This window comes from Poecilia latipinna, unplaced genomic scaffold, assembly GCF_001443285.1.
Source record: "Poecilia latipinna isolate Pla-1442-1.1 unplaced genomic scaffold, P_latipinna-1.0 Scaffold2776, whole genome shotgun sequence".
NCBI classification, from domain to species: Eukaryota; Metazoa; Chordata; class Actinopteri; order Cyprinodontiformes; family Poeciliidae; genus Poecilia; species Poecilia latipinna.
The window spans coordinates 8,529-24,847 of record NW_015115392.1 but is presented as its reverse complement, the minus strand read 5'-3'; the positions used below and the strand labels follow the sequence as shown (position 1 = coordinate 24,847).

The 16,319-nt window shown below is 38.0% G+C and overlaps 1 protein-coding gene and 1 long non-coding RNA gene across 3 annotated transcripts in view; both read left to right on the top strand.

The window, feature by feature from the left end:
* Positions 1-3,704, top strand: part of LOC106939111 (uncharacterized) — a 16,845-nt gene extending 13,141 nt beyond the window's left edge. Inside the window, exons 2-3 of the long non-coding RNA XR_001422762.1 lie at positions 762-766; positions 3,509-3,704. This is a non-coding gene — a long non-coding RNA (uncharacterized LOC106939111). The remainder of the gene's footprint in view (positions 1-761; positions 767-3,508) is intronic.
* Positions 3,705-4,128: 424 nt separating this feature from the next.
* LOC106939114 (tissue factor-like) lies at positions 4,129-15,603 on the top strand. Of its 2 annotated transcripts, none has more exons than XM_015021412.1 (3): positions 4,129-4,334; positions 5,171-5,291; positions 14,989-15,603. In XM_015021412.1, the coding sequence occupies exons 1-3, from the start codon at positions 4,280-4,282 to the stop codon at positions 15,221-15,223; spliced, it is 411 nt and encodes a 136-aa protein (XP_014876898.1). In that variant the 5' UTR covers positions 4,129-4,279; the 3' UTR covers positions 15,224-15,603. The 2 variants fall into 2 exon arrangements, with proteins under 2 accessions (XP_014876898.1, XP_014876897.1); XM_015021411.1 differs by lacking the exons at positions 4,129-4,334; positions 5,171-5,291 and adding exons at positions 7,725-7,926; positions 8,763-8,883.
* Positions 15,604-16,319: the final 716 nt, after the last annotated feature.

The window sequence follows — 16,319 nt, the reverse complement described above, 5'->3', positions numbered from 1 at the left end:
TATATATATATATATATATACTCTCATACCTGAAGAAGGGGAGAATTTTAATAAAAGCGCCAGACACGGTGCTTCTGTTCCAGCACTTATTATTATCTAAGGAGGAAGTTCCGGTGCTCTTCACTATAGCTACTCCCCCTGCTGGTTGAATCTGACCACTGCTTCAGCCAAATCAGACTAGGCAGCCTCTGAACTTACTAAATTTCAATCCATCACACAACCACCGGCATGAGGACTAAGGCCTCAATTCATGGGTTGTGCTTCACCCCTGCGCCACCACAGCACCCCTTGCTGATGTTTATATCTATGATGTAAAAGCATAAACCAGACTGCAAAGTAATTTACATAGATTAGAATGCTGGTGTGATACTTTGTTTTTTAAAAAATTAATCTATAAAGACTTTGATATATCAAACTGAAATCTCAAAGGAAGACCAGGTATCAAACTAATCCACTGATTGCAGGGCAAACTCCTACAGCCAACGCCACCATCTTTGTGAGAGACAAATCGACCATAGACTTGTCACATTTAGAGGACTGTATGATAGGCCCTGCTGCTTGGGTGAAGGTGAAGTTGGGTAAAGGGCGATGCCACCTAATTTTTCACTTCTGTCAGCATCGTTAATTTACCAAAACTACATGGCCAATTTTACTAAGGGAAAACCACAGCTGCCAGTATCTTACCGTATTTTAGTAAATACGGTAAGATACTGGCAGCTGTGGTTGACAGACATTTATCGTATTTTAGAAAATACTGGAAGTTTTGGTCGACAGAACTTTGCCGTATTTTATAAAATACAGTAAAATACTCACAGCCAGCATTTTACTGTAATTTTACGGTGGAATTATGGCAACCCCACAATGTAAGAAAGAAACTTAGATTTTACGGTAAAATGCCGGCAGCTGGGGTTGGCGAAATTCCACCTTAAAAACAATTTACGGCGTTGAGAACCCAGGTTGTTGGAACGGTTCCTTTTTGCAGCTTTCCCCCTCTTTTACCACCAGAGGGTGCCAAGAGACTGTTTCCTCCTGAGGGCGTTGCCGTGGTTCCGGGATTCCTGCACAGCTGCAATTAATCAGATCATCTGGAGGAGTATATGAGGACGGAGCTGCAGACACTTCAGCTCCATTGTGTTAGCCAGTATTTGGTACTCCAGCCCTCCAAGCTTCTCACTGTGATTGCCTGTTGTGGACCTCAAGTGATCCTTCTTCCTCAGGTTATTCCTCATGATGCTGTGGACCCACTGGTTGCCAGAGTTCCACTGACATCTTCGCAGGAAACCAAATACCCTGGATACCAATACCAGGATACCCTGTCGTCAGTCTCACTCGCTCCTCACCTCCTGTGATCTAAAGCTTACCTGTCCACCCTCCACCGTAGTCTCTTCGTCGGTGAAGCAGCAACCCTCCACCTGAACCAAACCCCAGTAACCATAGTGATTCTTACCTACAGACAAGATCTACCTCCACCCATGTAAGACCAGTCCGTTTAGTCTGACACTGCCGTTTTCCACAATCCCTGAACTCACCATCTCTCTTTTTTTACCTCCCAGTGCTCCGGTGATCCAGATTGCAGACTTTCCTTAGATCCCGATTGTTGATCATTATTTTGTGTTTACAATAAACTTATTTAACTGATTTCTGTTCTCCGCCTGGTGTTCTGCATGTGGATCAAGAAATTAGACTCCATTATAACATACAGGTAAAATCTTTTTTTGTTTGTTTTACGGTAAAACGCCGGCAGCCGGGGTTGCCGAAATTCAACCGTAAAAAACAATTACAGGTAAAATCTGTTTTTTGCTTAAAGGTGGAATTTTGGCAACCCCATCTGTCCCCATTTTACCGTAAAATCCACGTTTTCTTTTTTACAGTGTAGGGAATCAACACAAAACTTCTGGAGAAGACCAGTGCAACTTCCTTCTCCACAAAATGTAAACAAAAATGGAGCGGTGTCAGATTTTAGCTGTTGAATGATTTCTCCATATTTGAACACTGCATCACTAGCCACTGCAGCTAGTGATGCTCCTGTCGGCAACATTACTATGGACTGAGTCATGTCCACAAAACCAGACTGTTCCATTGCTGGACCTGCCACAAAAATGGTGCTCTTTTTTCTTTCCTGATTTCTATAAATATTTGAGAAAATTGCCCATGCCTTCAGATATAAAACATGTATTCTTCCTGGATAAACAGTTTGGTTTCTGTCAGTTCTGTCAAGATGCAAGAGAGAACTAAACAAATGTATCTTTTATATTGGTCAATAATTTAATTTTACATAATTACCACTGTTCCAAAACTGTATTGTAATGGTACGGTTTTTGCTGAGGGAGCGGGGAGACGTTTTTCTATTAGTTTGGACTAATAGAATACTGGACTGAAAACACCCTACACACAATATGACCCCCCCAGCTTCCTCTTCCCCTTCAGTCCCGGTTCTGGCTGGCTACTAGATGTTCTGAAAACATGGCTGCACTCCAGAGTTTACTCCGTGGCCAATCAGATCCTGTCCTGGTCATACCCATAGACATGACTATGGTCATACCAGCTGCCAGACAAACCTTATAGTTTCCACTCTTGATAGTTGGAATGTGAAACTACTAATGTTTTTAGTCACTGATGTACTGTGACCAGTGCTACTGCTACAGTCAACAACAACAGTAATAATGATGGTAAAGGAATAAATAATGTAATTAATTTTAGATATTAAACTTAATGACTAGGCTTAAAACTTTCCTTTTTGATAAAGTTTATTAGTATAGCTTATGTTATCCTGTGCTACTTATGTATTCTGCAGAAAAGCTACTGGAAAAATTGTCCTCTGACCACTTTTTCTCATTTTCTTCTACAACTCTCCAATTTGCATTATTTGCTGTTCCTTCAGCTGTTAATTTTTTGTTTTCTTCAGTTATTTTTCTCTCTGGAGAAGCTACTCCTGGTCTAGTATTCTGTTTGGCTGTGATTCCTTTCTGTAGGAGTGCATCAGCTGAGATAATGTTGACATCACTTAACTGTTCTCCCTCTCCTGTTATTAACAATTTACTTTCATGAACATCAAAAATAATCCTCCATCAGTTCTTCTGTTTCTTCTTGTGCAATTTTCTCTTTCCTCTCTAGTTGGTCATGGCAGGTGGCCACTTTTACTGAGCTGGAAGTTTATTCCTGTTAAATGGGAGTTTTTTCTTTCCACTATCTCTACATGCATGCTGGGTATGAGGGATTGCTGTACAGACAACGACAAAAAGACAATGCAAGCTGGTGTTGCTGTGTGTTCGTTCCTAAGGAGTGAATGCTACAAGATCCGAACTGCTGGCTTTCCTTAGATAGAAACTGAATAATAGAGCATATTGTATTGTTTGATAACTAGGATAAATTGAAATATGTTTATAATTGTTTTTGCAAAGTGCCTTAAGATAACATTTGTGGTGAATTCCCATTATATAAATAAAATTGAATTGTATTCAAATGTTTTTGTATCTTCAAAGAGTAATTGTGGATGGTGTGGTGGCAGGAAAGATTTCCAGTAGCTGTAAGTCTTGCAACAAATCTGAAGAGGCCTTCAGATTGAAGACACTGTTGCTTTAAAACAGTCTCATAACTGTCATAACATGCTAAAAACTCAATATGCAGGTACTATGCTGTTTATGAGTACGGAGTGACACTCAGGATAATTGTCTGAGTGCCAAGGAGAAACCCAACAGATTTACTTTCACAAGTGGAGAATTGCAGATTTCCCTACAATGCTCCACTGAATAAAATAAAAAATAAAAATTGCTTTGTGTTTATTTAAAGTGCAATGAGACAGAAAAGAAAGAAATTCATAATTTATAGTTGTACTTTTTATACACAAATTTTATTCTGAGCATCGTTTTAATTCTTCACACCGTTTCTCTGCACCTTGCAGAAGACTGACAACGACAATAAAGATTTATTTTATCTTTCTCCAACATTCTGCCAACATGATTGGTGCAATAATAATAATAATAATAATAATAATAATAATAATAATAAAAGGAGAGCATTCCTTTTCCATGACAGCTCTGTATTGTGCACCAGATTACACTAGTATGGATGACGTAATCAGTGCAGTACGCAGCCATAAATGTAGTATGTTGACGTCATAGCCGGACAGCCCTTATTTGGTCAAACCCCGCGCCGAGACTCAGCTCTAAAAGCGGCGCTTTCTGGTGAACTCAGTATTGTAAGAGAGAATAAAAGAGGAGGAAGAGCAGGATAAACCCCGACAAGCTGAACTGGACTTTGTTTCTTTGTATTTGACAGAATGAAGCTCCAAACATCTCTCCTCATGGTCCTGCTCTCCACACACTGCGCGTCCGGTGAGTTCAGTTTGGAAGATGTTTCTGATCTTTGATTTGAAGTTATTCTCTGGTCAGGTCTGCGGGAAAAAGTTATTTCATGAAATTCCAGTTAGATCTAAGGTTTAGTCAAGCTGAATAAAATGATCAGAGAGAATACTTCATCTTTCAGTGGCTTATCGTTCCACTTATGTGCTGATTTGCACATCTATATCTATATTTCTATATCTATATTTCCGCAGTCAAAGGCTTCCGACAGTGTTAGTTTCTTAGTTTATGAAGCCAATAGGCTTATTTAAGGTGTAAATGGGATCATGTAGTTCGCTGCTTATCGACCTTCTTCATGTTCATTTAGCTCGTTGTGAGTTTGTGATTGATTGCTTATGTTTGTGTTTTTATCTCTGTCTTCTGTTGTGCTACGTTTTTTTTTAAAGTGCTAAATAAATAAACTTGGTATGGTTTAACTAGGTAAACCTTAGCTGGGACCGTCCTTATTACCTCGGCATTAAAATAAATGCTTGATGTTAAAACTTAAATTCAGTTGAGTATATTTAAATAAAATACAAGGCATCAGTTCAGTCCAATCATATCTCCCTTTATTGAACAGTGCATGAATTTCAGTTCATTATTGAAATGGTTTAAGAAGCTTTCTTTCTTTGGAAACCCAGCAGATTCCATCAAGTCACTGATTTGAAGCATTCACTCCTGGATCAGCACATAGTCAGATTAGTAATTAAATGAATAATAACAAAAATTCAATCTAAACTTTCAGTCCCATTTCCAGTAAAAGATGGAATACTCTAACACATTTTCTGACTCCTGAAAACAAGTCTAACTAAAACCTGTTCAACCAACAGGGGCTGCATACTCATATCCCCGGGCTCAGAATGTCACTTGGAGCTCCACCAACTTTAAAACTGTCCTGAGCTGGGGACCCCAGCCCTCTGCGGATTACTCATACACTGTGGAGTTTTTTGTGTAAGTACCAGAATGTTTCTGAACTTGCAGCATGTCTTGTGTTCTCTGATGATGGAGCTAATCCTCTTTACAAATATGCCCCATTACAAGAATGTTGGCCCCAGACATTTTTAGTTCAGGAGGGGCCAGAAAAAATCCCAGAAGCAGATAAATATTTGTAAAGTGATATGAAGACGGAAAATAGCTTTACAAAAAGCGCATCAAGAGTTGACTAAATCTTTATGAAATAAATATAATGCAATTTGTTAGAACTAAAACATGAATACTGAAAGTTTCATAAATACATACAGCCCAGCTAACAAGCAAATGTTTGCAAGACGTCTGTGAACGTCGTCTGAAAGTCGAACGTCGAATGTTTGGACCTGACGCTCAGCAAACATTGTCTGAACATTCACTCTGAACATTCGTTCTCAATTAATTTTCTTTTTTCTTTTTTTTCTTTTTTTGCTGTCATCTCACTTGATTTAGTTTTTATATCTTTAAAACTTTTATGACTGTTATTTTTTTTATTTTATTAAATTTTAATTTGTTTCTTCTTAGACAAAGTGCATACTTCAGAATGTTGTATGAAGGTTCTTGAACGTCTTCTAGATGTTTTTATAAATGCTGCTTTAAAAAACTTCCAAAACAAACTTAGGCATTAAAAAGAGCTTCTCTTTATATCTGTCTACCAAACTTATGCATTTTTAAGATTTTTTTTTGTTACTCTTGCTGTTCTTCTAATGCAAACATCTCTTCAATGTCTGAATAAAATAAAATAAAAAAAACTAATTTAATGTAAAAAAAATACATGGAATTTGTTGATTGATTGAAACTTCTCTGTGTGTACTTAGAAAGAAACGAGTATCTGTTGTAGTTTTAACAAATTACATTTGTTGGCTTTATTACTGATAAATACTTATATACAAAATACCACACAGGATATTTGGGGGGCAGCAGTCATTATTTATATTATTTTAATAATATTGCTAGTACATGACGTGAATTTCAGTCAGAATTAACATTCCTCATCACCTCCCCACGTAGGGAGGGGCACTGGGGCTTATCTACAAATGAGAGGCGGGGTGACCCAGGACAGGTCACCATCGCAGGGCAGCACTGGCACAAAAAGTGCGTGGGGGGGCAGGGGGTGGGGGGCAGGTAGAGTGAGCGTATGTTGTGTACACATCCACCTGAGAAATGTANCAGCTGTTAATTTTTTGTTTTCTTCAGTTATTTTTCTCTCTGGAGAAGCTACTCCTGGTCTAGTATTCTGTTTGGCTGTGATTCCTTTCTGTAGGAGTGCATCAGCTGAGATAATGTTGACATCACTTAACTGTTCTCCCTCTCCTGTTATTAACAATTTACTTTCATGAACATCAAAAATAATCCTCCATCAGTTCTTCTGTTTCTTCTTGTGCAATTTTCTCTTTCCTCTCTAGTTGGTCATGGCAGGTGGCCACTTTTACTGAGCTGGAAGTTTATTCCTGTTAAATGGGAGTTTTTTCTTTCCACTATCTCTACATGCATGCTGGGTATGAGGGATTGCTGTACAGACAACGACAAAAAGACAATGCAAGCTGGTGTTGCTGTGTGTTCGTTCCTAAGGAGTGAATGCTACAAGATCCGAACTGCTGGCTTTCCTTAGATAGAAACTGAATAATAGAGCATATTGTATTGTTTGATAACTAGGATAAATTGAAATATGTTTATAATTGTTTTTGCAAAGTGCCTTAAGATAACATTTGTGGTGAATTCCCATTATATAAATAAAATTGAATTGTATTCAAATGTTTTTGTATCTTCAAAGAGTAATTGTGGATGGTGTGGTGGCAGGAAAGATTTCCAGTAGCTGTAAGTCTTGCAACAAATCTGAAGAGGCCTTCAGATTGAAGACACTGTTGCTTTAAAACAGTCTCATAACTGTCATAACATGCTAAAAACTCAATATGCAGGTACTATGCTGTTTATGAGTACGGAGTGACACTCAGGATAATTGTCTGAGTGCCAAGGAGAAACCCAACAGATTTACTTTCACAAGTGGAGAATTGCAGATTTCCCTACAATGCTCCACTGAATAAAATAAAAAATAAAAATTGCTTTGTGTTTATTTAAAGTGCAATGAGACAGAAAAGAAAGAAATTCATAATTTATAGTTGTACTTTTTATACACAAATTTTATTCTGAGCATCGTTTTAATTCTTCACACCGTTTCTCTGCACCTTGCAGAAGACTGACAACGACAATAAAGATTTATTTTATCTTTCTCCAACATTCTGCCAACATGATTGGTGCAATAATAATAATAATAATAATAATAATAATGATAAAAGGAGAGCATTCCTTTTCCATGACAGCTCTGTATTGTGCACCAGATTACACTAGTATGGATGACGTAATCAGTGCAGTACGCAGCCATAAATGTAGTATGTTGACGTCATAGCCGGACAGCCCTTATTTGGTCAAACCCCGCGCCGAGACTCAGCTCTAAAAGCGGCGCTTTCTGGTGAACTCAGTATTGTAAGAGAGAATAAAAGAGGAGGAAGAGCAGGATAAACCCCGACAAGCTGAACTGGACTTTGTTTCTTTGTATTTGACAGAATGAAGCTCCAAACATCTCTCCTCATGGTCCTGCTCTCCACACACTGCGCGTCCGGTGAGTTCAGTTTGGAAGATGTTTCTGATCTTTGATTTGAAGTTATTCTCTGGTCAGGTCTGCGGGAAAAAGTTATTTCATGAAATTCCAGTTAGATCTAAGGTTTAGTCAAGCTGAATAAAATGATCAGAGAGAATACTTCATCTTTCAGTGGCTTATCGTTCCACTTATGTGCTGATTTGCACATCTATATCTATATTTCTATATCTATATTTCCGCAGTCAAAGGCTTCCGACAGTGTTAGTTTCTTAGTTTATGAAGCCAATAGGCTTATTTAAGGTGTAAATGGGATCATGTAGTTCGCTGCTTATCGACCTTCTTCATGTTCATTTAGCTCGTTGTGAGTTTGTGATTGATTGCTTATGTTTGTGTTTTTATCTCTGTCTTCTGTTGTGCTACGTTTTTTTTTAAAGTGCTAAATAAATAAACTTGGTATGGTTTAACTAGGTAAACCTTAGCTGGGACCGTCCTTATTACCTCGGCATTAAAATAAATGCTTGATGTTAAAACTTAAATTCAGTTGAGTATATTTAAATAAAATACAAGGCATCAGTTCAGTCCAATCATATCTCCCTTTATTGAACAGTGCATGAATTTCAGTTCATTATTGAAATGGTTTAAGAAGCTTTCTTTCTTTGGAAACCCAGCAGATTCCATCAAGTCACTGATTTGAAGCATTCACTCCTGGATCAGCACATAGTCAGATTAGTAATTAAATGAATAATAACAAAAATTCAATCTAAACTTTCAGTCCCATTTCCAGTAAAAGATGGAATACTCTAACACATTTTCTGACTCCTGAAAACAAGTCTAACTAAAACCTGTTCAACCAACAGGGGCTGCATACTCATATCCCCGGGCTCAGAATGTCACTTGGAGCTCCACCAACTTTAAAACTGTCCTGAGCTGGGGACCCCAGCCCTCTGCGGATTACTCATACACTGTGGAGTTTTTTGTGTAAGTACCAGAATGTTTCTGAACTTGCAGCATGTCTTGTGTTCTCTGATGATGGAGCTAATCCTCTTTACAAATATGCCCCATTACAAGAATGTTGGCCCCAGACATTTTTAGTTCAGGAGGGGCCAGAAAAAATCCCAGAAGCAGATAAATATTTGTAAAGTGATATGAAGACGGAAAATAGCTTTACAAAAAGCGCATCAAGAGTTGACTAAATCTTTATGAAATAAATATAATGCAATTTGTTAGAACTAAAACATGAATACTGAAAGTTTCATAAATACATACAGCCCAGCTAACAAGCAAATGTTTGCAAGACGTCTGTGAACGTCGTCTGAAAGTCGAACGTCGAATGTTTGGACCTGACGCTCAGCAAACATTGTCTGAACATTCACTCTGAACATTCGTTCTCAATTAATTTTCTTTTTTCTTTTTTTTCTTTTTTTGCTGTCATCTCACTTGATTTAGTTTTTATATCTTTAAAACTTTTATGACTGTTATTTTTTTTATTTTATTAAATTTTAATTTGTTTCTTCTTAGACAAAGTGCATACTTCAGAATGTTGTATGAAGGTTCTTGAACGTCTTCTAGATGTTTTTATAAATGCTGCTTTAAAAAACTTCCAAAACAAACTTAGGCATTAAAAAGAGCTTCTCTTTATATCTGTCTACCAAACTTATGCATTTTTAAGATTTTTTTTTGTTACTCTTGCTGTTCTTCTAATGCAAACATCTCTTCAATGTCTGAATAAAATAAAATAAAAAAAACTAATTTAATGTAAAAAAAATACATGGAATTTGTTGATTGATTGAAACTTCTCTGTGTGTACTTAGAAAGAAACGAGTATCTGTTGTAGTTTTAACAAATTACATTTGTTGGCTTTATTACTGATAAATACTTATATACAAAATACCACACAGGATATTTGGGGGGCAGCAGTCATTATTTATATTATTTTAATAATATTGCTAGTACATGACGTGAATTTCAGTCAGAATTAACATTCCTCATCACCTCCCCACGTAGGGAGGGGCACTGGGGCTTATCTACAAATGAGAGGCGGGGTGACCCAGGACAGGTCACCATCGCAGGGCAGCACTGGCACAAAAAGTGCGTGGGGGGGCAGGGGGTGGGGGGCAGGTAGAGTGAGCGTATGTTGTGTACACATCCACCTGAGAAATGTAGCACGTGTGCTCCTTCACCTTCACCGGTGGGGGGAGCACCGATTTATGTGTTCACATCCACCTGAATAATATGTAGTTCAGACCCTGCACAGGACAAACAGCCATTAGAGAGATCAATCAACCTAACGGTCAGTTTTGGACTAGAGGGCCGATTGATTGGCCACCGATCATAAACGGCCAATTTCCGTGAAGAAGTGTCTGATCTGTGATTGCCGATCATTCTCATGTTGGGTCCGTGTATTTTCAGGTAGTTTGTTTTTTCGTTTTGGTTGAATAAAATAAACGAGTCTATTTAACAGCAGGATTTTACTCAGTGTATTATAAGCCTGGCAGGTCACCATGCTTTTATCGCCCCCCCCTGTGGGAGGCAGTGCTGGCCCATTGGGCCCTAGGCGAAATAAATTTTGGGGCCCTCTATTTCTATAACAAATTGCAAGGTCTCCCTCAGAAAACTTGCTAAGCCCGGCAGTCCACCGTATTTTTATTTTTTTTTATTTTTTTTATTAAAAGATGCTAAGTAGACAGGAAATGTAAAAATATTACTGGATAATTATGGGCTACAGGAAAACATCGCCAGTGAAACGATAGTTAAATCCACAACTTAAAAACAACTAATTAAAAAAATACAATTAAAATGAATATCAATTATTTGCACTTTTGTTTAATCTAAATTAAGTCAGTGGCTCCATCAGGCCCCCCAGGGCTTCAGGGGCCCCATAAATGCTAATATTTTAACACAGACCACAGACATGTAAATGTAACATTTGTTTATTGAGATGATCAATGCTGCTAAATTTGATTGAATGGTTTCAGCATACATACATTAAAAGATTTAAATGTTAACATTAGGAGCTGACTGTCGGGTGGAGCAGTCAGCTCCACCCGACACAGAATAATTCAGCTGTAAAGTTGGGCTATTTAGTTAATAAATTCTCAGACTCGATTAGAAATAAGCATGTCAGTAAAGAAACTTGTGTGAAAAGTTTCTTCATTGCCTCATTAGAGATTGAGCTCGGCTTTATTAATTAATAATAAATTATGGATTACAATTTGTACTAATTAAATAAGACAAATGTTGAAGCGAGTTGTGATTCTGACTGTCAGCTCCACCCGACAGTCAGAGACAACAAGTTTACTTTGTAAAGGTTCAAAGAACAATATTCACAATTAGATTGTTTTGTTACCATAGCTACAATCTGATGCTATGAGTTTAATCTTTGACATTGATCTCTGTTTGTTCACAAATACATCTTACTAAACTACAATTATTACTTTTTAGATTGGTCAATTAAACTACCCCTTCCTCCCAGAATTGACTAAATCCATGTTGAAAAGCTGTTAGTGCTGCTGATGTTCTTACCAAGAAGAGGAGCCTCTAAGTAAAATTCTGCTCAAGGCTTCATGCAAACTTGGACAGGCCCTGCACAATGAGTTAAATTCGCTGCACTGTGCAGCAGGACAAAGGGGAGATTTAATTTATTTGGCTTTAGTAGCTCTTAGCTAACCAAGCATCTTTTTTGTAGATTTTCTGGGCAGTTCTCGAAAACGACTTCCATATATCTCAGGAACTACAAGGTGTATTTGACTGGTTCAGGTATCAAAATGAAGGTAATATTCCAGAGAATATTTTAAAGGTCTAAAAATCAACATTTGTATTCCAAATGCATATGGCACACAGTGGCACAAAAAGTACAAAATAAAAATAATAAATTGTAATAAAATACATTACATATTGTGGATCTTCCTTAAAACATGCAGTGGAAACCCAGAACCTACAATACAGGTTCTGACCACTTACTGGATCAAATTTCATTCCAAAAAAATGAAGCACAGACATTTTAGAAAGGAATTGGTTGATAAAATTCCAGGTGAACATTCTAAATATGCCATTTTTGGAAATTTTGGCACCATTGTGTGCAATTACAAATTTCTCTCTCTTTTTTTATTTATTTGTTTTTTTTCCCCTCCAACATATATCTTGCTATAAGTATTATTTGCAATTAATAACAGTTTGAGTATATAGGCAGTATCCATGGAGACTGAAAAGTTGAAAATAGTGAGAAATCACGAGTGTGGAAATATTTACTCTAACATGGATTATGAACATGACACAAAAAGGTAGGACTGAATTTATGCTTTTAGCTTTGTGAAATTAGCTTTTTTTTCATCTTCTTTAGCTGCTGGTTCAGTGAGTTTTGCACGTAGCTTGGTGATTCTAGTATTGTTGGAAATGGCAGAGCTTTTGTTTTACTCAGATAGTTTGTGTGCATTGGGCCTGTTGCACTGTCATTGACTGTCATTCTAGATATTAAGACCACTTTGCTTGAGGATGAATCTCCAGTCATCAGCATCGGTCACTCTCGCCTCCCCACCCCTCCATGGCTTCTTTGAAGATTCATGCTCCAAAAATGGTTAAGTGTTAATATTTCTAAAACTCCATAAAAATGTATTCCTTTGTTCCATTTTTCATCCTTATGTTTTTTGTTTGTTATGACCCAGAGACCAAAACTGGCTGTCTTACTCAAGACTGTCCAGCGCAGTACGTATTGGTGTCCCCGGCCAAACTCCAATTTTAATTTCATACATGTTGTATTGAAGAAAAATGTAGTAACCATACTGTTTTTTGCACAGTCAGACCTTTTGATAAGCAATATATGAATGAAAGCGACGTGTGTAACATGAACGTACGTTATTCCACGTTGTTACATGTTTTCTAAGGGTCAGGGCAGGTTAACTCTACCCCCCTGTTTCTAATTATGGTGCATGTTTTGAAATAAATGCATCTCAGAAAATTATTGCCTCTTTATTAAATCTTTATTTTCCAAATAATTTTTAAAAGTTCAAATAATAAAAAGTATATCTATCTAGTATTAATTAAAAATAACTCTTATAAAATTAAAAAAAAATACTCTGGGAGAGTTAATATTTAAGATTTAACACTGGGTTAATGTTAGATGACCAGACAGATTTGGTATTTGACACTCTCCAAAAAGAGTTAAATTAACATTTTCTGGTGTGGACCCATACAGACACTTTAAAAGTGTTGAAATCAAATCTGACAGAGTTAATTTGGGTCTGCTGGATTTGCTGTGTGGAAACCATGGTAACCTTCCTTGTCACTACAGTAACTTCTTTAAGTGAAAGTTCTTTAGTTGTATCTGATTTATAGAAGAATCTGAAGACCCTGATGGAGTGAAGCATCATGCAGTGACACAAGTCAGTCGCTTTCAATTTAATCTAACCCTGCTCATGATGTTTTTGAGCTTTACATCATGTTGTATGTCAGAAACATATCTGAAGTGTCGCTTTGATTCTTCCATGCATTTTTGAAAAATTCTTTAATCTCCAGTGGCAACCATTCAGCTGTCCAAAATGCCTTGGTGGACTTAGCACCACCTTCCAGATACACAGTTCTTAAGAGCTGCAGTTTCCAACATTCCTCCATCACTTCTCAGCTCAGGTCCTTCAGACTTGTCAACAGCAAACTGATGGATCTGCATGTCTGCTGAGCTCATTATAGGAGCAACGTCTCAGTGCAGCACTGCTAAAACCACTGTTAAAGGGTTAATAGAGGAGCCATGTTGTGATGACTGGTGGAGAATCAGAAAGAACTTTTTAAGAGTTTTTAAAGAGACAGAGAACCAATTTCAAGGTAAAATTCAAGTAAAATTTATTTTAAGTCATAATTTATATATATAGGATTCAAGGATTCAAAGATTTTTTTTATTGCCAGATCACCTTTGCTTGTTTGTGGTTCAAAATTCAGACTCATGTCCCAGATTAACAAATTTTATACACAAATAATAAAGTAATTTATGTGATATATGGACATCCATACATCCATTTTCTAACATCCTTGTCCCTTAGTGGGATTGGGAGGTGCTGGTCCCCATCTCCAGCTAACGTTCCAGGCGAGAGGCGGGGTCACCCTGGACAGGTCGCCAGTCTGTCGCAGGGCAACACAGAGACAGACAGGACACACAACCATACACACACAAACACACCTACGGGCAATTTGGAGAGGTCAATTAACCTGAGAGTCATGTTTTTGGACTTTGGGAGGAAGTGATATATGGACATGTATATTAAAAAACTGTTGTGTGTGTGTGTGTAAATAATTCATGAGATGAAGCTGTGTTAGGTGCAGCTTGAGTTCAAGAATCTGATGGCTGAAGGGAAGAAACCGTTTCTCAGCCCGGTGGTCTTGTTCTGGATGCTCCTCAGCCTTCTGCCTGAAGGAAGGAGCTGGAGCAGACTGTGTGCAGGATGGGTGGAGTCCTTCACGATTTGGAGCATCCTCCTCCTGCATCGTGATGTGTAGAGGTCCGAGGTGGAGGAAAGGCTGCTCCCCACAATCCTCTGTGGAGCTTTAACCACCCACTGCAGAGCCGTCCTCTCAGCGGCAGTGCAGCTGCTGTGCCACACGGTGATGCAGGTGGAGAGAACGCTCTCCACCACACAGCGATAGAAGCTCCTCAGGACTCAGTCCACAAGTCCAGCTGTCCACAGCCTCCCAAGGAAGTAGAGACGCTAGTGGGCCTTCCACATATACCACATTTTTTTAACAGCTGAAGTTAACATAGTTACATAGATTGTGCTATAAAGTTGCACTATGCACCTGGAAAATACAGAATACTTCCCTGTTAAAAAAGCCATAATGATTCCCTCTGAGATTTACTCATTGAAGGCTTTAGAACTCTAACTTGCTGCTCTACCCGAGTGACCAACTCAGCTCCACTAGTTTGATTTAGAACTAGTGGAATGTGAATGACGTTTTGGTTAAGATTAGGGTTAGGAATACACTAATAGGGTTACAAAAGTGAATGGCAGTCAATACAAAGTAATGAGTTTGCATAGAAGTATCAGGATGTGTGTGTTACAGTTTTATTAGTAACAAACTTTTGTTTGGTCTGTGCTGTAGGGCTGGAGGAGACAGAAAGAGGAACCTTCACTGCATCCGCTCCAATGCCACAATGTGCGACCTGTCCATCTCTCTGACTGAGCTCAAGTCCTGCTACTCAGCTGACATCCTGTCAAAACCGCCACTGGGAACCACATCAGATGACAACGAGTTCCCACATACCACCTCACCCTTGTTCTGCCCTTACCGAGAAAGTAGGTTCCTCATGTTCCCTTCAACCAGCATGATGGATTAGAACCACACAGACTGGCTCAGCAGAGGTGCATGAATGACATATTTATATTGAACCGACTGCTTCAAACTCAAAACTATTGTATCACTTTTAGACCCAGAAACACAATAAGATCCTGAAACAAAAGTCCACCAGAACAGGAAACACAATGCTATTCTCTCAATACATTGGGATATAAGTATAATGCCACTTATATGTAAGTAATTCAATATATGCAGTTAAAGTGTACTCAGTTTATATTTGGAAGTTGGAAGTACAACAGGAACCTCCTGCTGATTAATTCTCCTGAAAGCTGCAGGTTTTACAGCAGACCTGAGGTTCACATTCTCTATGTAGCTGACATGCAAATAAATCGTAGGAAAAACTTGTTAGCTCTTCTGGCAGCTTGTGTGCTATTATGTCTCAGTGGCCCTCATGCATTTAAAGGAGACATAGTTGTTGGCTTGTATTGCTACTTGAAATAAAACCTTCAGGTTCTTCAACTTCAACTGGACCTGAAGACGGTTAAAGGCAGCATTTGTTCTGCACTGGGAAGAACTGATGTTATAGCAGATCTTTCATGCAGGGAGCCATCTAGAAGCTTGTCAATTTGAAATTCCTCTCCCATGTTTTCAGACCTGGCAGAGTTAATTAAGACTCAAAAAGCTCATCATGTTTTTTCTATATACGGTAGGAACACTCCTCTGCAACTATTCAGCAGCGTCAGGTTGTCTAGAAGAACAGAGTGATGAAACATGGAGACAGAAGCGCCTGCATGTTTGTTCTGACTGTCCATGCCAGGTCACACTCTCCCTTTTAGATCACAGAAGAAGAAAATTTGAGATTCCTTGTTTGTGTGGATGTTCTATTTCAGATCAAAGTTGTCTGATGAGACGTCTGGAATTTTATACTCTGCTACTATAGGAATAAAAACTTTGTTATGAAGTTATATTAAGTCCAAAGTTATTCATACCTTTAGACAGGAAATGAGAGTAAAACAATAGAAAAGGAGCATCATGATTTTAAAATAAAATCTATTTACATTTTAGTAAAATATTATGTCAAACTTTGTTTAATTCCTTATCAATAACTTATGGAAAAAGTTTATGAGCCTTTAGAA

What these genes read in the sequence shown, in the direction of transcription:
- LOC106939114 (XM_015021412.1), top strand. Translation starts at nt 4,280, where the DNA reads ATGAAGCTCCAAACATCTCTCCTCATGGTCCTGCTCTCCACACACTGC. An exon ending in CTCCACACACTGCGCGTCCG is followed by an intron (nt 4,335 to 5,170) that starts GTGAGTTCAGTT and finishes TTCAACCAACAG; the next exon opens with GGGCTGCATACTCATATCCC. An exon ending in TACACTGTGGAGTTTTTTGT is followed by an intron (nt 5,292 to 14,988) that starts GTAAGTACCAGA and finishes TCTGTGCTGTAG; the next exon opens with GGCTGGAGGAGACAGAAAGA.